Source organism: Ovis canadensis, chromosome 8 (genome assembly GCF_042477335.2).
Source record: "Ovis canadensis isolate MfBH-ARS-UI-01 breed Bighorn chromosome 8, ARS-UI_OviCan_v2, whole genome shotgun sequence".
NCBI lineage: Eukaryota > Metazoa > Chordata > Mammalia > Artiodactyla > Bovidae > Ovis > Ovis canadensis.
The window spans coordinates 74870514-74895625 of record NC_091252.1 but is presented as its reverse complement, the minus strand read 5'-3'; the positions used below and the strand labels follow the sequence as shown (position 1 = coordinate 74895625).

The following is a 25112-nucleotide window of genomic DNA, read 5'->3' as shown; positions in this document are numbered from 1 at the left end:
TGCACAATCCTAAGGCTGCATTGCTCTGGATCCATCCCAAAACTTTCCAGTTTTGGCACAGCCTTGCAAAGGCTCATTTTAATTTCTCTAATTATGAAACATATTCTAAAAATCTGGCAATGAAATGAAGGGTTTCTTATTTCATAAAATACAGGAGCCATGTGTTACCTTTCTGTAAGAAAGTACTCATTTATCGTCCAAACACTCTATAATAAAAACTGCCAAAACACTGACTTAAAAAATCTATAGCATACCGCCAAATGAAAGAACTGTAACTGCCAACTCATATTCTTTCTTATTATTTTAAGCTGTAAGTGACCATGATACATGAGCATGCTTCTGGTGCTCAGAACAAAAACCAAGCTCATCCGCTAAATTTATTCATCCATCCATCCATAATTTTTTTCATTTACCCATTCATTTAGCAATTATTTATTAAGAACCTATTATGTGCTAGCAATGCTCTAGTACTAGAGATTCACCAGTGAACAAAAAGACAGTCTCCCATAGGATGGATGAAGGTATAGCGAGTGGTGAGAGCTGGAGATTTGCCCTTCAGACAACAATTCACCAAAAGAAAATCATTTGTAAATCCGTCTCTGGATTTAGTCTATGTTTCTCAGTAAGACTTTTTTTCCTCTGCTTGATTTCTGATGCAGTGAAACCTTGATCCATGACCACTTCCTGCTTGCCAGAGTCACCCTTGATCCTCAGATCATTTTCAATACTGCACAAAACAAATGATGATAACAATTATAACCCCCACAACAAAGTCCCTGCCAAGACAATAATAGCAACAGCTAACATTTATTAGAGGTTCCCACATAGCTCAGTTGGAGAAGGCAATGGCACCCTACTCCAGTACTCTTGCCTGGACAATCCCATGGACAGAGTAGCCTGGTGGACTGCAGTCCATGGGGTCGCTGAGTTGGACATAACTGAGCGACTTCACTCTCACTTTTCACTTTCATGCATTGGAGAAGGAATGGCAACACCCTCCAGTGTTCTTGCCTGGGGAATCCCAGGGACGGGGGAGCCTGGTGGGCTTCCGTCTATGGGGTCGCACAGAGTCGGACACGACTGAAGTGACTTAACAGCAGCAGCAGCATAGCTCAGTTGGTAAAGAATTATGCCTGCAACACAGGAGACCCCAGTTTGATTGCTAGGTCGGGAAGATCTGCTGGAGAAGAGATAGGCTATTAAGCAATTCCAAATGATCTCCAATTATGATGGTTTCATTTTCGACTATTTGGCTTTGCAATGGTGTAAAAGTGATGCACATTCAGTGGAAGCCATCCTTTGAAATTTGAACTCTTCCCGGGCTAGCAATATGTGGTATTGCTATATGTATTACAGATACATTGCAATATGTGGATCCTCTCTCGTGTCACTAGGCAGTGGCAGGGAGCCCTGGCTCCCAGTCAGGTCCATGACCATGAGGATTAACAACTGATACACTTAGAACCATTCTGGGTTTTTTTTTTTTTTTCAATACAGAAGTTAATAAATTACATGAGATTTTCAACACTTGATTACAAAATAGGCTTTGTGTTAGATGATTGCCTGCCTCATCTGTAGGATAATGTAAATATTCTGTGCACATTTCAGGTAGGCTGGGTTTCCCCAGTAGCTCATCAGTAAAGAATCAGCCTGCAATGCAGGAGATGCAAGAGATACAGGTTCGATCCCTGGGTCGGGAAGATACCCTGGAGGAGGCAAATGTGTACCCCAGCCTCATCCCCTCCCCCCATATTCTTGCCAGGAAAATCCCATGGGCGAGGATCCTGGAGGACTACAGTTGTGGAATCGCGAAGAGTTGGACACAACTGAGCACACACTCACCAGACCAGACCAGACCAGGGCTAAGCTATGGTGTTGTCAGTTAGGTGTATTAAATGCATTTCAACTTAGGATATTTTCAATTTAAGGTGGGCTTATTGGATGTAACCTATAAGATGAGAAAGATCCGTACTATACTTCAGACACTTAGTCCTCACAGCAATCCTAGTAGTTAGATATTTATTGTTATTCCTCCCATTTTACGGGCTTCCTTGGTGTTTCAATGGAAAGTGCCAAACAGGAAGTGCAGGTTCGATTCCTGGGTCGAGAAGATCCAGTGGAGAAGGAAATGGCAACCCACTCCAGCATTCTTGCGTGGGAAATTCCAAGGACAGAGGACCCTGGTGGGATACAGACCACCGGGTTGCAAAGAGTCGGATATGACTTAGCAACTAAGCACGCATACATCCTCATTTTACAGACGAGGAAACACCGGGAATTAAAGGTTATTACGCTTTCCCACCAACTCAAGCCAAGAATCTAGTTCTTTGATTTGCCAAACCTCTCTTAGCTGCACTGGTAGAGTCCTGAACTCCGTGGTAGACTCAGATCCAATAACACCTTCCTTTTATCATGTGCTGTAGGTGCTAATGCCCTTTGCCTCTCCCAACAGCCAGTTGTCAGCAAGCTCTTTCTCTGCTGATTACATCAACACAATAAATACTGAATACTATTCTAATCAAATATTGCACTCCACAAAGTTAATTTGACACCTATTTAATCAGACACATAATTGTTATTGAATTGTATGGCAATTACATAAAGCAGTTCCAATAAATTCTGTAATCTGCCCCCTAATAATTATCCTATATTTTCTACTCTCGTTTTTTAACTTTGCAGGATCTATCATTTCCTGAAATGATGTCCTATTTCTTTTCCCCCTTCCTTTCTTTCTATCTCTTCCAAACACACTCATGTGAAATAAAATATGATGAACCTGGATTGTGTTTCCCAGTGGCCTAAAACTCACGTTCCCCTGAAATAAGATCTTTCTGCGCTTCTCCTAGGACACCATGCCTACTTTCCTGGTCTTCTCTCTGGATAACCTAGAGGCTGAAGGAGTCAAGAATCAGGCAAAGTTTGCCTTGAGGTTACAGAATCAGCACTGGGAAATCAACACAGCAGTGACCTCCAACACAGCTGATGACAAAGTAGAGCTAAAAATGAACTCTTGATTTCTTTCATTTGCAATCTGGGGGTCTTAGAGCAAAAAATATTAGAGAAAATTATTTAAGAGTGAAAGAAAGGGAGAAATTTTTCCACTAAATAATGGTGAATCAGGGCTTCCCTGGTGGCTTGGTGGTAAAGAATCCGCCTGCCAATGCAGGAGATGCAGGTTCAGTCCCTGGAGAAGGAAATGGCAACCTGCTCCAATATTCTTGCCTGGGAAATCCCCCAGATAGATGAACCTCGTGGGCTACAGTCCATGGAGTCACGAAAGAGTTGGACATGACTTACTGATTAAACAATAATAACAACAATGCTGAATCAATCACCGTTTAAATACTCTTTTACTCTTGAATCTGTTCCAAACTGCAGCAGACAAAAGAAGAAAGTCACAGATTCATAAGGAGCATCAACAATCTGTTGGAGGTTGGAAAGCAGATGGAAGCATGATGACAGACTTGAGAAAGGTGCTACCTGAGCCTCTATGATAGGTGCCTTCTCACCCACTCCGGGCCCCAGAGAGAGAGGCTCAGAACTTGGCGATTCCAGGGAACCCTTAAGGCAGCAATGAGATTCATGTGGAGAACTGGCTGACCTCTGTTCACCGAGGTGGTAGAATTTTCCCTGGTTCCATCTCCCCTCCCATAAAACCAGACAACCCTCCTCCTCCCCACTACACAGAGACAAACAGGAAAATGGAAAGGAAGTAATTCCATAGCAGAGAACCCTAGTTATGGCAAAGAGGAAGGGTGATGGGAAGAGCAAAAACAGGAGTCCAGCTAGCTGGTTAAGGAGTAGGACCCACCAGCTTCTTCCCTCTACCCTGTTTCCAGGTGACAGCAGTCATGAAACACACCCAGACCAAAAAAAAAAAAAAAAGCTGAATTCTTCTCAGGAGACTGAAGTTGTTGGCAGCTCTATTTTGATCCAGAAGAAAGTCATACTTAGGATGAAAACTATGAAACTTACATCACAGAAGGCAGAGTAAAAAACAACCCAGGATCTTGGTGACATCATGGAATTGCTTGATCAAACTATCCCTGAAGCCCTGCTTCCCTCTCAACGCTTCATTCATTACACTTGCCTGGTAGCTGCTCTATGGCCATTTATGACACACTCTCAGAAACCATTAGCGTCATTTCCACTGTATCCCATTTGCTGACGTAGTCACCAGCCTGCCTAGATTCCAGAGGAGGCAAACAGAACTACCACTAACTCTAAGAACTGAAGTTAGCGAGTAGTAAACCCTGGAGGCCCCAATGCAGCCTTTCTTGATATAGGACCTGTGTTTAGTGTGCCACAAATTCATTTATAACCTGTGGAAGGAGCACTCCTAAGGAGCCAAGAGTTACTTTAAAGAGTCTAAGAAACCATATGTGCATCAAACATTTTCTGTGGATAACAATGCATCTTGTATACATAAATAACTGTGCTATTATCAATAAAGCATAAGTACTACTCTTACAAGTAATAAAATGCAACTTAAAAAATCTTCATTTCAGTTGTACTTTTTTTTATTTTATAGCTTTTGTGTTATGTATTTTCTTAATCATGGATATTGAAAGTACAATTAACACATGGAGGAAATATTCTTTATGCTTAAAATGGGTGGTCATATTTTCCAAATTGAACGTTACTGTTTTCACATTCTACTGTAAGTCACAGAGGATCTCTGCGAAAATGGTTATAATGCAGTCCCACTCCCTGCCAGACCCACAATCACTTCCGAGGCAGCTCAGCTCTCAAACCCTATGACAGCAGCTCCAGGTTATAAGTCTTCCCTGCCCCCATTGGCAGCCATAACTGATCGGATGAAGGCGCACAGCTGACCAAATCAGTGCTTAAACTGGCCGATGACCTATGGGGTGGTCTGGCACGGTAAGGACAAATTGTGCTACTCTAACTCTTTTATATTAAGCATTTTCATTTAGACATACAGACATTCAGCATTTGACACAGCCAGCGGCAAGAACTGGCACTAATAAATCAAAGTAATAGGGAGCGAACTGACTTTTAAGGAGAAGCTATGAATAGAGAAAAGATAGAGGATGAGTTAACTGATTGGAAGCAGGAGGGGAAGCAAATAGAAAGAAGTGGATCCAGGAACACAGCTGAGTGCTATTGACAGAGATTCTCTAAGGCAGGGGTCAGCAACCATTTTGACTCCAGAGACTGGTTTCATGGAAGACATTTTTTTCATAGACCAGAGCCAGCAGCAGGGATGGTTTGGGGATGATTCAAGCACATTATGCACTTTTTCCCCATTATTATTACATCAGGGCCACCTTAGGTCATTAGTCATTAGATCCCTGAGGTTGGGGGCCTCTGCTCTAGGGCAGTGAGGAGTAATTCTTTCCCACAGCTGCCCATCAGAATCAACCTGGGAAATGATACTTCAGTGGAAATGCTTGGGGCCGCACCCCAATGTATTCATTCAGTCTGCAAAACATGTAGATGTTGAAAAATCTACAAAAGTCAATCTGATGCCCTCTGGTTAGGAGTTCCCCAGAAGTCCTGCTTTGGTGATGTCCAGGCCGCCAATTTCAGGGAGTTACTTTATCTTCCTAACCGCTCAGTTCGCATGCTCATAGTTACCCACCCCCCCGCCCCGCCCCAGCAGAGTCTCCATTCCTTCCAACCATTACAAAGTCTCTCACTTCCCTACTGAAAGGGGAAGTGCAGATGTCAAAAAAATTAAGCCTTTGGTTGAGTCAGCTAAACAAAAGCTACACAAGAGGGGTTTCCATACAAAAATGTCTTCCAAAAAACATGTGGTCATTTCTGATTTCTAATCATACAAGGCTCCCAAAGAGTGGTTTTCTTTGATGAGTTATTTATAGCTTTTGTTAAGGAAAAGGAAACTCCAAGATTATCTGACAATAAATAAAGGTACGTGCCATTCTCTTGACTTTTTAGATACATGAGGCAATAAATTAGTGAGGTCAACACGCATGCCACAGAGAAAAGCAGGCTTGTTCCTTGGCCATCACGTCTATGTTTGTATTTTGTGTGTCAATACACAGGCCTTTTCCCCCTCATTGTCTGAAACCATAGGAAGCAGCTCAGACACCAGGGACTTCTGGGGATGCGAGTGTTCGATTATGACAAATTCCTCAAATCAACATTTCTGTAACTTATTTTTAAATTGTTCCTCCAGCAAACAAAGGAATGTGTGCTTGGATGTTCTATGATGGGAACTTATGGAAATTGGAGTTTGCACAAGTGGTGACACTAATCAATTTCACAATTAACAGTCATCCACTCTGAAGATAATAAGCTGTAATTATAGACTGGTGTAATCTCAGTTTGCAAAATAGCACTGTTGTGGATTTTACAAATTAAAGTTACTTCATAATGAGTGGGACTTATCAAAGTATTTCATATAAGTTTTTCACAGTTCTTTGTAATTTACTATTATGAAGACATACACTTAGAAACATTGCTTCAGTCTTTAAGGTTCCAAGTAATGTCCTAACCCCTCCTAGCCTCGGGTCCCAATACTCCTCTTTCTTCCTTCTGGATCGTTCTCCTGCTTTAAGGCAATCTTCAGTTCAACCCAAAACAGTGCATCATTTTTGCACCTGTATCCCTATGTCGTTTATCCAAAGGTTCTATATTTAATATACATTGTGCAAGTTACTTGCTTCTCTTTGAGAATAATCCCTAATGCCTAGCACAGTGACTTGAATAAAGTAGATACTATATGTTTCTGTTGCATAACAGAAGAAATGTTTGTCTACAATTGTCTATAATTTCTAATTTCCATCTGTCTATAGTCAGTGATACTCATTACTGAGATGATTAACTGAAATGCAGTTTATGGCCAAGAGAAATTACTTTAACTGTGAATTTGGATCAAGCCAAATTTATGATTTTGAATTTTAATACCATGATACATATATTATTTCAAAGGATATGACCATCTTGAATCTAAGAGAAATATATATAAAACTGTATTATTACGGATGTGAGTGGTAGATAGGAATGCTGCTCTGCTAATTTTCTCAAAATAACTAGATAACCCCATGGATATTTTTCTGGAAGATATTTTTCAAATCCTAAAACCATTATGGGTTTGAAATTGAATTTGATACTTACCAAGAAAATACTAAACAAAGTAACAAATTGAGTAACTCTTCATCTGAAGTTTTAAGGAGGCCTTTTGACTATGATCAACCTCTCAAAAATGTTCCGTCAGACGTGTGACTTACCCAGATTGTTTTCCTTTTAAAATTGCTTCAATTTTTCACGCCAGGCTTTTACAAAGTCTGTAGATTGTATATCTTCTCTGTTTCTAAATGCTTAATAATTAAAATCTCAACTTAGATATAATAGAGGCAGAATTATGATCATCGATTCATGGGGTCACAAAGAGCCAGACACGACTGAGCGACTGAACTGAACTAAACTGATACATATCAAAATCAAAATAATTCTCAGGTCTCTATCGATATTCCCGAACCTTCACCTAAGTTGCAGCACCTAATCCTCACCTGCTTATTACATGTTTCCAGTCCAAACACTCCAAGTCCACCATGTCCAAATGTACTTTGCCTAAAACCAGCCTTCCTGCTCCACTCAGTTTCCCTCAATTTCTCGGCAAACATTTTTCTCCCAGTTACTGACGCCATACCATAGTATCTTTTGACCATTTCTCATTTATCTTTTGTTTTCTCTCATATGCATGGTTTTGTGGATGCATCCCTCAAAGGTGTCCTTTATCTACGGTCAACCTGTGTTGTTCCCATGTGCTCAGCATCCTTCCCTTAGGGAACTATCCCTTTCCTATTTGAGGTGAGGCTATGAAGCACAGGTCCTACCCAATCCTCACTAAGAAACAAGCATATGACCCAGGACATTCAAGGTATCTCATCCCTCTGGCAAATGCAATTCATCAGAAGGGTCAGCTTATGCTGCAAGTGGAGTCAATAAGAGTTCCTGTCTCAAAGTTCATAATTAACATTTATAATCAATTATATATAATTAATGGTATATAATTATATACGATTAATAATATATAATTCTCTCTCTACTAGTGTTGCTAATCCAGGAATAGATGCATTTGCATCTATCTGCAGGCATCTATTAACATATGCAGGAAATCTATTTACAATAAAAAGAGAATGAGAAAGAACCAAAAAACGCATCAGAGCCAATATGGCAAGGTAGTGTTTAAACAAGGTAATAGTTGAGTCCCTGGAGCCAGCCATGCCTGAAGTCCATCCCATCCCTGGACTTGCCAATTAGATGAGCCAAATTTCAAAATCCTGACTTACCCACTTTCTGGCTAGGTGAACTTAAACAATCTCTTAACTTTTCTGTGTCTTTCTTACCTCATCTATGAAATGGGAGGTGACATTAATACCAACCTCACAGGGTTATATGAGGATTAGCATAATAAAGGCTCAATAAATGTTCACAGTGACTATGAAGTGCCAGTGAATTCTGATATCCTCTCACAAAATCATGCCTTGCTAATAATCCATGTCCCTCTGCCTTCCCTTAGGTCATCACCCTCACCCATCCCATCTTTCCACCTCTGAATATAATCAGCTCTAATCCTACAAATTTTTCCTCTGCTATACCTCTTCCAACCACAAGGCCTTTCACTGATCTTGTCCTCCTTGAGATTCTGTATCATTTTCAGTTCTGTACTACAAGCTGCAACATGCAATCATAAATACTCCTGTACTCTTTCAGGTGGGTCTGACTAATCCAGCTAGAAAGTGGAGTCTTTGGGTTACATTTTTGGGGCATATCCCCTACTAGTGTTAAGCACATTATAGGCATCAAAATCATTATATTTAACAGGGCCCAGCTGTAACACTAATCATCTCTACTTTTTAAATTCTGTAGTTTTAAGAAAATATTTCCCCAAATTAAGAAAACTTTTACTGCAGTTACCTAATGTTGATACAAAAACTCAAGTCTGTGAGGTACATAAATTTCAAATGACAAAATGAGACAATAAGACAATTTTAAGGGAGTTATATGTTTTTATTACATAAACATTATATTCCTTGTGGGAGCTAGTCTTACAAGTTTGTTTCCTGATTTCACAGAATGTCCAATATCTGCAGAAATTATCTACGAATAATTTATGAAACAAACATTCCTGGTACCCCCACCAAAAAAGCCCCATTGTTTACATTTTCCAACCAGACTCCTGAGAAAAATAATAGGTTTTGTTCATTTTACAGTGTAACACACAAATTTGTTTTCAAGATAGAAAAAAGGACAGACTTCTAAAATGAGTCTCCTTTTGTTTATAAAGTTCTATAAAAATACATTAAGTAGGTTCGTATGTTTGTCCTTTGACTTAATATTCCAGTTTACCAGAAACAAACAGAAAACAATAAACAGAGCTATGCAAACCACATTAATCTTGAAGCAATATAATGTCAACATCATCATGAACACCTTGCAAAAGTAGCTCTCCTGAGTATGTAATAATCTTCCTTCGTTTCGCCGCTTTTAGAGTCCCTACCAGTGCTTCAAAGAGGTTGGCACATTTGTCATCTTGGAAGAGGACCCCAAATTTCACACTTAATTTTCCATCAGCATCTAATTGAGAAAACACAATATTAGCCAATGCAAAGTCTGTTTATTGCCACCATGTATGGCAAATACCCATCATCTTTCATAAACAACTGGAGGTTAACCAACATCACAATGTAACAGTCAACAGTCAAAAATTCAGTGTAACTTCTTGCCAGATTCAAAAAGGAATGGAGTAAATGCAATGTGTAGTATATCTTCTAGCCTTAGTATCATCTGTACAAAGAGTGGAGTAAGAACTAAGAAATATTAACAAAAAATGAATGTGTTACAGTGCTCATATGGTGGACCATTCCTCTCTGTCTAAATTTTGATTTTGTTTTAAAGGTTTTTTTGGTGTGGGCCATTTTTAAAATCTTTATTGAATTTGTTACAATATTGCTTCTGTTTTATGGTTTTGTTTTTTGGCCACAAGGCATGTATAATCTTAGTTCCCTGATCAGGGATCGAACCTGCATGCCCTGCACTGGAAGGCAATCTTAACCACTGGACCACCAGGGAAGTCTCTAAACTTCAATTTCCTAATTGTTAGTTGTTGAATCAGTAAAAATAACAAATATAAGAGAAACTCCAGATCAGGAACAGTATTTCTCTAAGTGTATTCTGAACATGCTCAGCAACACCAGGAAAGCAGTGGTGACCTCAAAAATGAAGAAATCTTTATTTACCAGAATCCCTACATTATCTAGTTTGAAGTCCAGTTTTTCACATAGATGCTAAAAATTAAAATAAACACTAAAAAGAAATGAGCTATCAAGTCATGAAAAACCTGGAGGAAACTTAAATATATATTAGTAAATGAAAGAAAGCAATCTGAGAAAAAGCTATGTGCTTATATGACTCCAACTATGGAATATTCTGGAAAAGGCAAAACTATGGAAAAGAGAAAACAAAGTAAAAACATCAGTGGTTTTCAATGGTTAGGATAGGGAAGGGGTGAATAGGCAGAGCACAAAGAATTTTTAAAGCAATGAAGACACTCCATGATATTATGATGATGGAGACCTCATTACATATCAGTTAAAACCCACAGAATGTACAAAATGAAGAGTGAAACGTAATGTGAACTATGGACTCTGGGTGATAATTATATGTCAATGCAGGATCAATCCTAGAGATCAAACCAGTCAAACCCAAAGGAAATAAACCCTAAATATTAACTGTAAGGACTGATGCTGAAGCTGAAGCTCCAATACTTTGGCCACCTGATGGGAAAGAAAGTGAAAGTGAAAGTTGCTCAGTCTTTGCAACCCCATGGACCACACAGTCCATGGAATTCTCCAGGCCAGAATACTGGAATGTGTAGCCTTTCCCTTCTCCAAGGGATCTTCCCAATCCAGGGATGGAACCAAGGTCTCCCACATTGCAGGTGGATTCTTTACTAGCTGAGCCACAAGAGAAGTCTAGCCCTTCTCCAGGGGATCTTCCTGACCCAGGAATCGAACCGGGTCTCCTGCACTGCAGGCGGATTCTTTACCAACTGAGTTATTAGGGGTAGACTTATTGGAAAAGACTCTGATTTGGGGAAATATTGAGGACAAGAGGAGAAGGGGTTGACAGAGGATGAGATGATTGGATGGCATCACTGACTCAATGGACATGAGTTTGAATGAACTCCAGGAGATAGTGAAGCACAGGGAAGTCAGGCATGCTGCAATTCATAGGGGCACAAAGAGTCAGACACAACTTACCAACTGAACAACAACAATGATGCAGGGGCATCAACTGTAAAGAAGGTGCCCCTCTGGTGGAAGATGTTAATAACAGGGAAGACTATGCATGTGTGGAAGCAGAGGGCATATGTGAAATCTCAGTACCATCAATTCAATTTATTGCAAATCTAAAATAAAGTCTTTTTAATTAAGGAAAAACAAAAGGTGGATCTTTGGTTAAAAGTCAGGAAGAGGAAGTCTCAAAGATAAGGATAATCAAAGATACTTCCCCAATGTTAGCTGAATCCTTCGATCTACCTGGCTGAACATTTCACCCATCCTACTGCAATGCTCCCAGTTCTTCCCTCCCAAAGGTGTACCCGCTGTGAAGGAGGTGGCCACCACAGCGAGAAGGGCTCTTGGGTTCCCGTGCTCCTCTGCTAGAGCTTACAGCATGCGGCTTAATAAACTCCTACTGTGGGTGTAGCGAGTGCTGGGCACTGGAGGCAGGGAGAAGGAAGTATAGAATCACTTTCTAGCTATCAAAGAAATGATTTCCCCTCCCACGAGGAAATAACCACACACAGTAGGTAGAGCAACAGGCAAAGAGGTACATGATTGTTTATCAAGACCAAGATGGCTCTGGGCTAGACCAGGAAGGGAAGATTTCATGACTGGTGGTACCTGTTCTGGACTTTAAAGAAAGAAAGTAACGAAAGTGAAGTCAGTCAGTCGTGTTGGACTCTTGCGACCCCATGGACTACGGCCTACCAGGCTCCTCTGTCCATGGGATTCTCCAGGCAAGAGTACTGGCTGGGTTGCCATTTTCTTCTCCAGGGGAGCTTCCTGACCCAGGGGTTGAACCCGGGTCTTCCGCATTGCATGCAGACACTTTACCCTCTGAGCCACCAGACTTTAAGGGGCATATAATACAGAGCTTTAAAAACAAAACAAACAAACAAACAAATACCCTGACAGTCCTCAGCTGAAATTTTGGCCATCTGCTAGTTGCTTGGCCTGGGAAACCTGCATAAATTCCCTAAGCCTCATCTGTATAATAGGGATCTTAATACCTCCCACACTGTATGGTTGGGGACACAGTTCTGAAGCACAGAGCACAGTGTCCAGCCCATGCTAAGCACTAGATCGGTGAGCACTGGTTCAGTTATGAGTGAAAGAAATGGGAGAATATGCCAAGCCATAGGCACAGGTGAAAGAAGTTAAGTATCTAGGGGAATAGTGACTAATTTGCTCAGCTCAAGTAAACCATCTAAGAGAAGAAGGAGGAAATAAGTTGGTAATGGAAAATAGGGAGTCTGACCATGCTTGGCCTGGAAAGTCAAGAGGTACTTGTTTGATTCTTTCACTTCCAGCAGCACAACGACCCTTTGATGGCAATAAAACCTTTCACTGATTACAGGAATCAGTGCAGCTGCTGGGTAACTGGGTTGGTCCTTCAAGCTCTCTGAGCTAGTTACTTCATCCATCATACAAGGGTAAAAATATCCCTCTCGGAGTTGTTACAAGGATTAAAACATAGAATGCAGGTAAAGTCTTTTATAGCATGCCCAGTCTATGGTAAATTCTCAATTTAGGTTAAATTTTTTAAAGCCACCAAAGGCAGAAACCCTGCTGTAATCTTGGAGTTCTCCTGCCTGCTAACCCCTAAATCTGACAAATGTCCGAGCGATGCCACCTTCTTTGTATCTGCTGTTGCTCTAGCCTTCCCTCTCCATGGACAGTTAATTCCAGGCCCCAGTTGATTGTCACGTGGCTAACTGCCAGACTCCTTACGAGTCTCCCCTTCTCCATTTTTACCCTCACTACATCCTCCACATTCATACAGAACTTAAAATGTGGAATAAACTTTGTATGATACAAGCTTAATTGATATTCTTTTACTTTAATCTTTCAATGGCTCCCTAGCACCTTTAAGATAGAGTGAATAAGATTCTTCATCCTCTGGCCCTTGCCTCACCTCTCACCAGGCCTCCTGCCATCTCACTCCATGCATCTTGTGATTCAGTCAAAATGAGCAACCTGCTCTAATCCAGGGTGTTAAGAATCACCTCCCCTGGTAACTTTGTCCACGTCAAGCCATCTACCTGGCATCCCAGACACTCTTTTCTAACTAAATTCTTTTTTCTTCAAAAATGGACTCAAATGTCACCTTCTCTGAGAAGTCCTGTATGATTGCTTTAGTCGAGTTAATAGCGCTTCTTAAAAAATGGAATGTATATCAATCGAAGCATTCACCATCAATTACAGTAATGAAAGCTACCATTTATTGAGTACTCAGTATGTTCCTAGAACTGTTCGATGCATTTTATAGTCATTAAAACTCACTTAACCATTTTGTCAAAGATAAGACACCATTGATTGTAAGAAGCACCATTATTTCATGTTCCAATTAAACTGCCAGTTTAACGATAGCATACCATGTATCATAAAATAATCCTTATTTTAGAGATTTTAAAGTGTGAAAAATGTGTCTCCAACACTCACTGAAATAAAGTAGTATCGTTATACGAATAAGGAAACCATGGCACAGAAAAGTTTAGAAATGTGCCCAAGGTCACACAGCAAGAATGTGGAAGAGCTGGAATTCCTTCCCAGAGTCTGACTCCAGAGCACATGCTCTTAACCACGTCCCAAAACATGCTTCCAATTTATCTGTGTTCTCATTACCTAAAGAGACCCACAGGGCTGAGATGGACTTTTATTTATTTTCCCATCTCTAGCACTTGAGTACAAAGGCAGCACTCAAGGTACATTTGTTAAATAATTTATATCTCCAAATAATCTCTATCCACTTAAATCTTTTCTATAGGATAAAAATTAGAAATCAAGAAAATCAGAGATACCAAGGGAACATTCCATGCAAAAGATGGGCACAATAAAGGACAGAACTGGTATGGACCTAACAGAAGCAGAAGATATATATAAAGAAGAAGTGGCAAGAATACACAGAAGAACTGTACAAAAAAGATCTTCATGACCGAGATAATCACGATGGTGTAATCACTCACCTAGAACCAGACATCCCGGAATGAGAAGTCAAGTGGGCCTTAGGAAGCATCACTACGAACAAAGCTAGTGGAGGTGATGGAATTCCAGTTGAGCTATTTCAAATTCTAAAAGATGATGCTGTGAAAGTGCTGCACTCAATATGTCAGCAAATTTGGAAAACTCAGCAGTGGCCACAGGACTGGGAAAGGTCAGTTTTCATTCCAATCCCAAAGAAAAGCAATGCCAAAGAATGCAAAAACTACTGCACAATTGCACTCATCTCACACGCTAGCAAAGTAATGCTCAAAATTCTCCAAGCCAGGCTTCAACAGTACATGAACCGTTAACTTCCAGATGTTCAAGCTGAATTTAGAAAAGGCAGAGGAACCAAAGATTGCCAACATCCACTGGATCATTGAAAAAGCAAGTGAGTTCCAGAAAAACATCTACTTCTGCTTTATTGACTATGCCAAAGCCTTTGACTGTGTGGATCACAATAAACTGTGGAAAATTCTGAAAGAGATGGGAATACCAGACCACCTGACCTTCTTCCTGAGAAATCTGTATGCAGGTCAAGAAGCAACAGTTGGAACTGGACATGGAAAAACAGACTGGTTCCAAATAGGAAAAGGAGTCCGTCAAGGCTGTATATTGTTACCCTGCTTATTTAACTTATACGCAGAGTACATCATGAGAAATGCTGGACTGGATAAAGCACAAACTGGAATCAAGATTGCCAGGAGAAATATCAATAACCTCAGATATGCAGATGATACCACCCTTATGGCAAAAGCAAAGAAGAACTAAAGAACCTCTTGATGAAAGTAAAAGAGGACAGTGAGAAAGTTGGCTTAAAGCTCAACATTCAGAAAACAAAGATCATGGCATCCGGCCCCATCACTTCATGGCAAATAGATGGGGAATCAATGGAAGCAGTGAAAGACTTTATTTTGGGGGCTCCAAAATCACTGCAGATGGTGACTGCAGCCACGAAATTAAAAGACACTTACTCCTTGGAAAAAAAGTTATGAAAAACCTAGACAGCATATTAAAAAGCAGAGACATTATTTCGCCAACAAAGGTCCATCTAGTCAAAGCTATGGTTTTTCCAGTAGTCAAGTGTGGATGTGAGAGCTGAACTATAAAGAAGCTGAGCACCGAAGAATTGATTCTTTTGAACTGTGGTGTTGGAGGAGACTCTTAAGAGTCCCTTGGACTGTAAGGAGATCCAACCAGTCCATCCTAAAGGAAATCAGTCCTGAATATTCATTGGAAGGACTGATGCTGAAGCTGAGACTCCAATACTTTGGCCACTTAATGCGAAGAACTGACTCACTAGAAAAGACCCTGATGCTGGGAAAGATTGAAGGTGGGAGGAGAAGGGGACAACAGAAGATGAGATGGTTGGATGGCATCACCGACTCGATGGACATGAATTTGGGCAAGCTCCGAGAGTTGGTAATGGAGAGGGAACCCTGGTGTGCTGCAGTCCATGGGGTTGCAAAGAGTTGGACACAACTGAGTGACTGAACTGAACTGAAGTGATGGGATGAAAAATGAAAGGCTTTAAAGAACTCTATTTTAAAAGAAACAGATAAAACTAAATTCATCAATTTATTCATCAAATTCATAGTTTAGTCAACATTATTCCAGACATAACATAAATAATTAACCTTAATCTGTCAGTAGGTAATGTATCTCCATAGATGCTTTCCAACTCAATAATTCATCTATTACCAGGAATAGGTAAGTCAAGGAGGCCTGGTGAAGCTGCAATGTTCAAAATATTTTCATCCTTATACAAGTTATAATAATTACCTTACACTCATCTAGTTTGTAAACTTGCTTATTTTGAAGTGCAGGTTCAGTCTGCTAAGTATTGGGGTGGCCAGTAAGTTCATTTGAGTTTTTCCATATGATGTAACAGAAAAACCTGAATGATCTTTTTTGTCAACCCAATATTATTCTATATGAAACTTACAAGATCTTATAAATCAGTGTTACCACAATAATAGATAGACAGAGTGATGATAGATAAAAAGGCTACAAAGAGATTCTTAGTCCCTTTCACCATGAAAAGATACAAGAAGTCTGAGACCTAGAAGAAGGCTCTAAGTTGACCATGATGGCATACTGACCTCGGGCCTCCAGCCTTCAGAACTATATGCAATCAAATTTCTGCTTTTTATAAGCCACACAGTCTGGAGTATTTTGTTATAGCAGCTCAAACAGATTGAGACAGACTCCCAACCTACATAACCATTAAGATAGTAAATGTGGACAAAACTATAATTCAAAAAGATACATGCACCCCTATGATCACAATAACACTATTTATAAGAAAATGTGGTACATACATACAATGGAATACTGCTGCTGCTGCTGCTGCTGCTGCTGCTGCTGCTAAGTCACTTCAGTCATGCCTCACTCTGTGCGACCCCATAGACAGCAACCCACCAGGGTCCTCCTAGACGGCAGCCCACCAGGCTCCCCAGTCCCTGGGATTCTCCAGGCAAGAACACTGGAGTGGGTTGCCATTTCCTTCTCCAGTGCATGAAAGTGAAAAGTTAAAGTGAGGTTGCTCAGTCCTGTCTCTTTCTTCGCGACCCCATGGACCACAACCCACCAGGCTCCTCTGTCCATGGGATTTTCCAGGCAAGTATACTGGAGTGGGGTCCCATTGCCTTCTCCACAATGGAATACTACTCAGCCACAAAGGGGAATGAAAAAATACCATTTGCAGCAACATGGCTGGACCTAGAGATGATCATACCAAGTGAAGTAAGTCAGAAAGAAAAGGACAAATACCCTGTGCCATCACTAACATGTGCAATCTAAAATATGACACAAATGAACTTATTTACGAAACAGAAACAGACTGACAAAGAGAACAGACTTGTGGTTGCCAAGAAGGAGGTGGTGTGAGGGTTTGTGGTTGGTAGACGCAAACTATTATTCATAGAATGGATAAACAAAAAGGTCCTGCTGTATAGCACAGAGAACTATACTCAACATCCTGTGATGAACTATAATGGAAAAGAACACATATATATGTATAACTGAATCACTTTGCAGTATAGCAGAAATACAATGTTTTAAATTAACTATACTTCAATATATCTTGAATGAAGAATATTACATTTGTTGTTTCATGTCACAAAGTTTGTAGTAATGTTACATAAGCAAAAGAAAACTACAGGGGATGTTTGATAATAATGACAATGGAATTTTCAAAGTACCTCTTGTTATTTCATATGATTTGTGATTCATAAGTAATCACAGCTATATGTAAGAAAATCAAACTATAATGATGATACAACATTGTAAAGCAATTATCCTCCAATATAAAAAAAAAAGCTACAATGACAGGACAACTCTTATAAGGTACTTTTTAAAGTTGTTTTTCACTTACATGATATAATTTTAAAACTTTGGGGTCCATTATTCCAGTTGTTGCTGAACACATCTATTGCTCTTACAATTTTTAAAATGTTCCCCGAACTATTACATGTCTGGTCTGAGATGTATAAAATATTAATACTTACAGTTATAAGCATAAGAGTTGCTTTCATTACAATTTAGGAAAAGAGCAAGAATACTACCAATTTTACATGTCTCAAACTTTATGGTAGCTGCTTATATGCTTCTGAGGGAAAAGCTGACTTTTTTAAAAAACTACCCAAAGGATGGGTTCTTTTAGTTATATAACATAAATACCTGATTATACAAAGTTCAAAAGTTTGAAGAAAATAAAGACAATGTATTGCAATTTCAATGAGTCCCTAGTCATTTGGCAATTTGCAAAATGGTGGCAGGGTAAAGCAGGAAAAAGAATGAATGTTAATAGTATGACAAAAATTCGAACAAGATTCAATTACAAGATTTCAGTGCAGCTAGGTTACAGATGTACAGTGATTTTCTTTCCATTCAGAGGATAATGAAATAACTCAACCATTCTTTGTATAAGAATCACAATACCCCAATAGCTCTGTGTCTCCAGAAATTACTTCAGGGCTGACAGCAATTAGCTGACAGCCGCCAAAACTTTTAGGCTTCTACCAAGAGTTTGGAGAAGGAAATGGCAACCCACTCCAGTATTCTTGCCTGGAGAATCCCATGAAAAGAGTAGCCTGGTGGGCTACAATCCATAGAGTCCCAAAGAGTGGGACACAACCGAAGCGACTTAGCACAGCACAGCACCCAAAGAGTTAGCCCTTCTTGCTCTAAAGCAAACTCAGAAGAAACACCGTATCTATCATATAATACTTACTTTTTGAACCAAGACGATGAATTTCCTCCACTAAGAGTTTAACTTCATGATCCACATTCATTGCTGCCTGAGGGAGGAAAAAAAAATCTGTATTATTAGTTTCTAGATTCCATTACGCATATCTTGCCAAATCCAAGGGCCCCTTGGTATTTTTCATGTAGCATTTGTCACTATTAATTTACCATGTCCCTCTTCCTAAAAGCACTTGTGTGATGTATCTCCCTCAGGTAGAGTACTTCCATTTCCCCCATTTTTATAAATGCCCTTGTGGGCGGTCCCGCTCTTTCTCCATGCAGTCTGTTGGGGAGAACGAAGCCATTCTCCTTGCACCCACTATACACTCCAAACCCAAGCTCTGCCTGGCGCCAAAAACACAAAGGTGAGTGAGCCAAGACCAGCCCTCAAGGAATTCATCATCCAGAAGCAGAGAAAGGCCTGGAATGACTAGCAATGGGACAAGCTGTCTTTGAGCAGAGGGTCCAAGGCATTAAGGGAGCTTGAAGGAGAAAGCCACAGGTTTCAGGGAGGTTCCTGGGGGGAGGAGTGGACCAGGTAAGTAGTTGGGGAAAGCATCGGAAAGAGAATATGTGAGAGCACAGAAACAAGGAGAAACTGCAGCACACCTGGGGCAAGCCCGAAACTAGGAGCTGGAGGTTCCAGCATAAACCGGATAAACCAACACAATCGCTCCCCTCGAGGAGCCCCAAGGTGAAAAAGCTGTCCAGGTAGAACCCTACAAATGCAATTTCCCAGTTCACAAATACTCATGCTCTTCCCCCCAACAGTTCGTAACGCAATCCGACTGCAATGGAGAGCCTGTGGTGAACACCATTCATCTTCAGGTGAGGAAGGAGTTCAGGGTTAGCATAACAGCTGGGTGAGTTCCCTTGGCTCATGAGGTCCTCCATTGGCTGCGTTTGTGCCCATCATTCCAGCCACCTCACATCTATGCCCTTGAATGCCAGGTTGCAGCTACATGGCATTTCTTTTCATTCCTCAAATGTCCCCTCACTCTCTTCCGTCCAGCCTTCACAGGTACTGCTTCTTCTTCAACCCAACTCTGACTATTCCTCTTTCTTGGAGTTAACTTTCACTTGTCCAGTCCCAACTGAGATACAACTTCCTCCAGGAAGCCCTCCCTGAAACCCAGGAGTAGGAGTGCTCCCCTGTGCGTGTTCCCACAGTATTGTGCATCCACGTCATTTCACTTGACTGGAATGACCTGGTCTTGTATCACTAGACAGTGAGCTCCTCTCTGCGGGGATCTGACCGTTCTGCTACTGTGGGACCCTGTCTGGCACCAAGAGTAGGACTTCAACAAATAATTGGCTGGCAAACAGGAAAATGAGCAAAGGCATGAGAGGGGATAAAAACACATCTGTGAGAGTTATTGACAGGGAGCTGCTGATTTCAGTGAGGCACAGAGAGGAGCTCTAAGGGCAGGAAGTGGACTCAGAGACAGAAAAGGAAGCCTAAAGGGGGCGTGGCAAACAGCTACAGAAAGTGGGTGGAGACAGATACCAGCAAGAAACAGGGAAACAGCAGGTAGAGCCGAAGGAGAGAAACCCAACTGTTGGAGCAAAGAAGTAAAGCAGGAAAGGAGGAAGAATGAGTTTCCATAAGAAGGAAATAATTTTACACTGGAAACAGCAATATGAGGGTGAAAAGCATGGGCAGAAGAGGCATCAGCACAGTATGTTTTAAGTTTTCCAAATTAAATAAGGGATGAAAAGAGTGGGATGACCTGAATGGTTTACTTTGAAGGGTGATGATTTGGAAGAAATAATTTTATTCAGACAGATCATAACTAATTCTTGGTAGCTTTTAAAAAACAAGAATGACATCTATGTATAAATGATATTGATCAGGACCCCAGATTTCTCATAGCTAATAATTAAAAGCACCACTGCCATCTGCTACACTTCTGTGTAAATCTTTTAATTTGAGAAGCTTATATTGCAACAAGATGCGCTTCCCTGGTGGCTCAGTGGTAAAGAATCTGTCTGCCAATGCAGGACATGCAAGAGACATGGGTTTGATCCCCGGGTGGGGAAGATCCCTGAAGTAGGAAATGGCAAAAACCCATTCCAGCGTTTTTGCCTGGGAAATTCTATGGACAGAGGAGCCTGAAGGGCTACAGTCCACAGGGTCCCAAAAGAGTTGGATGGGACTTATCGACTAAACAACAACACTGCGACAAGATGCAAATCTTTGGTTAATGCAGCTACATAAAACCCAGTATCAAAAATTAGTGTCCAAATGTGAGAACTTTATATTTATTGGTGAAATTATAACATCATATTCAATTCAAAATACAGTTTTAGAGAGACACTAAAACGCTAAAATGTAACCGGAGGACACAACTGAAAGACATGCCATGAGATTAGTAGTAGGGAAAAAAAAACCTGTTAATGTCAGTGTGGTGAATAGCTGTCGTTTCTCTCTGCTCAGCACCGTTTCTACCTTCTGGCACCAGCAGTCTATTTTTTTTTTTTTTGGATAGAGCCATTCCTTCCTTGTTCTTTTTTTTTTTTTTAATTTATTTATTTATTTATTTATTTTTAGTTTTTTATTTTTTAAATTTTAAAATCTTTAATTCTTACATGCATTCCCAAACATGAACCCCCCTCCCACCTCCCTCCCCATAACATCTCTCTGGGTCATCCCCATGCACCAGCCCCAAGCATGCTGCATCCTGCATCAGACATAGACTGGCGATTCAATTCACATGATAGTATACATGTTAGAATGTCATTCTCCCAAATCATCCCACCCTCTCCCTCTCCCTCTGAGTCCAAAAGTCCGTTATACACATCTGTGTCTCTTTCCCTGTCTTGCATACAGGGTCGTCATTGCCATCTTCCTAAATTCCATATATATTCCTTCCTTGTTCTTATCTCATGGATCTTGGGTAGAGCCTCATTCTGGACTCCAGGAATGGTCCAAAGTCAGAGAATTGGTTTGGAGCATAGGCTAGGTGATCCCATGTTGAACAATGGGGTCGGCCCAGGAATTTTGCCAGACTACTAGTAGAACAACACTCTCCCACTGAGCTCTAAGTTTACGGCCAGCAAGTATATAAACGGATACCATCTGAAAAGAGCCTGCCAGGAATAAATCCAGCACAACGGAAAATTCAACCATGCATCAATGATTGAGCCTGTATATGACCTTGGATTTTCCTGTTACATGAACTAATCAGTCTTCTGTGGTTTTGCTTATGCTGGTCTGAGTTTCTGTCATTTGCACTGTAGGGAATCTTGACTTTTAAAGTTAGCCTAGAGACGACCTGCTGCTTTTTAAAAATATAAAACTCCGTTATGTACTCATGTGAATAGACTTGTTTGCATTACCATATTGGGTAGAATAGACAGGTAAACAGTAAGGCAGATTTGGAAGCCATAAGAGAAAAAATTTCTCTAATAATCAAAACTGTCTAAAGGTGAATAAAGTTTGCAGAAGTAGTAGGATCTGTGAGGGTTGATGAAGAAATCAGCCCACATTGGACAAAAGGGAAAGGGAAATGTCCAAGAGGATTAGTCTTCTCTAATTGTCAGATGCTTTGATTTCCTCCCACCCAGAATACTCATCTCTTTAACATCATTTTCCATTCCTTCCACCCACCACCATCCACACCAGTCACAGTTCTCCTTTAATAATAAGACTCAAAGAGGAAATCCAACTCTTAAGTAATGTGAATATGTGCATTATATTAAGCAGATGATTGTAAGAAGGGAAAACCAGAATTTCCTTATAATTAATTACACCTGAGGCTCCTTATCTGGGTTTATTCTAAGAACCTTGCAAAGTATTATTTATCCCTATTTTATGGATGATGAAACTGACTCAGAGGGGTTTCCCACAATTAAATGCTGTTTTTACTTCATTGTTCTGCCTCTTCTGCTGCTTTGGGGTGGGGCTGGTTATTATGCAAATAGAACTAAATGTAATGGTAAGTTGTATTTGTGTGAAATATTTGAGTACTTACTAAGACAAAACCCTTAAAAAGCAAAAAAGGCTCCCTACACTGATCCTTTTGAGTAGGAAAATGACAGGCTTAAAAACTATTGCTAGCCTACATAACCTGGGATGGTTTATTTCTTTGATTATTTAATGAGGACAAAGGAGTATAAAATACTCTGCTGCACAAACCTCGGAAGGTCCACGACATTTTTTTTATGAGGACAGAAGCCTGGGGCTGGTGCAAGCAGCGAGATCAAGAACAATGAGAGGCCATGGCAGAGCAAGGCTAAGGGAAAGAAAGAGCCGGGTCAATGGGAGGCTCAGGGGAAGGGGATGGCAGATGCTAGCCGAGCCCTCTCATTGTGACAGAAACCAATTAGGCACTGTGCGTGGGAACCACAAAGAAAGCGGAATGTGGGCGGATTGGGCCATATGCTGAAATGCTCCACTTTCAGTAGGCACTTGAAGATATATTTAAGGGCCCTCTTAACAGTTTTTTGCGTTTTTTTATTTTGGTTGGTTTGTTTTCTTAAGTTTGGAGGCAATACCTGGAGATATTCTAAAGTCAAGGAATAGCCTACTCGAGTGGGAACATCTGGGAATTGGGAGCCACCTGTCCTCACTAGGGCTGGCCACTCTTTCCCAGCCCTCCTTCACAATCCCCGACGAGCAGCTGGTGTAGGTCAAAGAATGACTGGGTTTCTTCCCGCCTCTCGCAGGCGCGCACACACTCCATATTTGGTCATCCCGGAGCCAAGTTGGGAGCTGGCCCGGAAGGGGTCCCAAGACCCTGTCCCCCGCAGGCCATCAGACGGTCATCACCGGCACCGCTGCAGAGCTAGGGAGCGCAAGGCTTGGCCCCCGCTCCGGGGCGCAAGGCGGGGTCCGAGCTGACTCCCGGGGAACGGCAGCATCCGCATCCCGGAAGCCTTTGTCTCCGCGAGGCCCTCGCTCCCCGGCGATCGGTGCGCCCGAGGCGCGCCTCGAGAGCCGGCGCCCAAACCCAGCGACGCAAACGGACCCGGCTTGGGGCTCCCAGAGTCGCTAATGTCTTCTCACTACCCCCCACCCCGTACACAGAACGGGGTGCGTACAGATCCGCACCCGCCGCCCGCGCCCGCAGAGCCCACTGCCCCGAAGCCACCGAATCCCTCGGCAGGAGCCTGGCCCCTCACTGCCAGTCTGTTCCCGCTCAGTTCTGCGGAACTGGCTCTCCAAGTGCAAAGCCGGCAAGTTGCTCTGCGGTAAAAAAGAAAAAGAAAGAAAGAAAGCAAAGAAAAAAAAAATCTTTATAAACGCTGCTGATCTCCCTGTCCGGTCCGCCCCCGGCAAAATGTCACGTGAGCCGAGTACGGAAGTCTGCCCGAGAGGTGGGGGGCGCGCCCACGCGGTCCCCAGCACCCGGCTCAGCCCAATGCCAGTTACACCCTCCAGGGGCCTTAGCCACCTCTCTTCCCGGTCCTGGTTCTCCAACCTCAGCCCACGATCCCCTCCTCCGGCTGTTGACCTCCCCCGGCTACCCCAGTCCATCCTTTCTACCTGGACGCCACTTCCCAGGGCGATCACTCACCTCTCTGCCTCCTGTTCTTTTCCGAGAAAACCGGCAGCGTCGGTGCGGGCTGGTTGCCTTCTTCAACGCACTGGGGAGGAAGAAGCCGAGGAAGGAAGTGACTGAGGCGAAGAGAAAGGCTGGTTGGTGTGCCGCAGGCGGAGGGCGAGCGGGGGGAGGGGGGGAGAGTTTCAGCGCTCAGGAATGGGGCCGCCCACACTCCCGGGGACTAACCTGGGAGGAGGAAACTCTGGAGCGGAGACGTCAAGAAGGGGGCAGACTCCGCACAGGTGGCGGAGCGCTGGAGGCTTCTAGGAAAATGCATCCAGAGCTCCAATTACCGCCACTTTTGCCCCGCGCCACTCGGAGCCAAGGAGCTCCAACCCCCGCATCTTTTCCTGGAAACTGACTTCCTGCCAGGATCTCTCTCCCAATGCAAGAAAAAAAAGCTCCCCCAACGTGCAGAATGCTGAGATCTCCTTTGCCTGCGTGCTTAGTCGGTCTGACTCCTTGCCCTCATGGACTGTAGCCCGCCAGGATCCTCTGTCCAGGGAATTTGCCAGGCAAGAATACTGGAGTGGTTTGCTATGCTCTTCTCCAGAAGATCTTCTAGACCCAGGGGATAGAAGTGGTATTTCCTGTGACTCCTGCATTGGCAGGCGGATTCTTTACCACTGCGCAGAACTTAAGCCCAGGGCAGGGGGCTTTCAGAAAGATACCGACATGACAGCAGGGTGGTCTGATTTGCGAAAGAAAATGCAGTTTTGAAAACTGCTTTACTGCAAAGAAACTTTACTTGGATAAAGCTATTATAATTCTTGGCCCTGGGTCAATGTAGATTTTTTCCCCTCTTTATTCATTATTTCCTACATGTAACTGCATAATTCAATCATTTTATTCATACATCCATTATTATAGTAACTTATTTTAATCTCTGAGTGTGTGTGTGTGTGTGTGCTCTACCTGGTATCCTTTCAAAAAGGAAACCAAGCCCCTGCCCAGAGAACTGACCCGAACTATTCTTAGGACAAAGGTTGCACAAATAATTGCCCCCAAAGTTCCCCCCTAACCGCTGTAGCTGATTGGACGAAGAATGGACACGTGA

General features: G+C 41.9%; 1 protein-coding gene across 1 annotated transcript; it reads right to left on the bottom strand.

The window, feature by feature from the left end:
• Positions 1 to 8982: 8982 nt before the first annotated feature.
• Positions 8983 to 24155, bottom strand: ABRACL (ABRA C-terminal like). Its single transcript, XM_069598548.1, has 3 exons — positions 24029 to 24155; positions 18496 to 18562; positions 8983 to 9570 (listed from the first exon to the last, which is right to left on the bottom strand). Exons 2-3 carry the CDS (start codon positions 18554 to 18556, stop codon positions 9386 to 9388), a joined length of 246 nt encoding a protein of 81 aa, XP_069454649.1. The 5' UTR covers positions 18557 to 18562; positions 24029 to 24155; the 3' UTR covers positions 8983 to 9385.
• Positions 24156 to 25112: the final 957 nt, after the last annotated feature.

Bases quoted from the DNA above. Each gene is read 5' to 3' on its own strand.
- ABRACL (XM_069598548.1), bottom strand. From the start codon at position 18,556: ATGAATGTGGATCATGAAGTTAAACTCTTAGTGGAGGAAATTCATCGT. The intron at 9,571-18,495 runs GTAAGTATTATA...TTTCTCAATTAG, and splicing joins TCATCGTCTTGGTTCAAAAA to ATGCTGATGGAAAATTAAGT.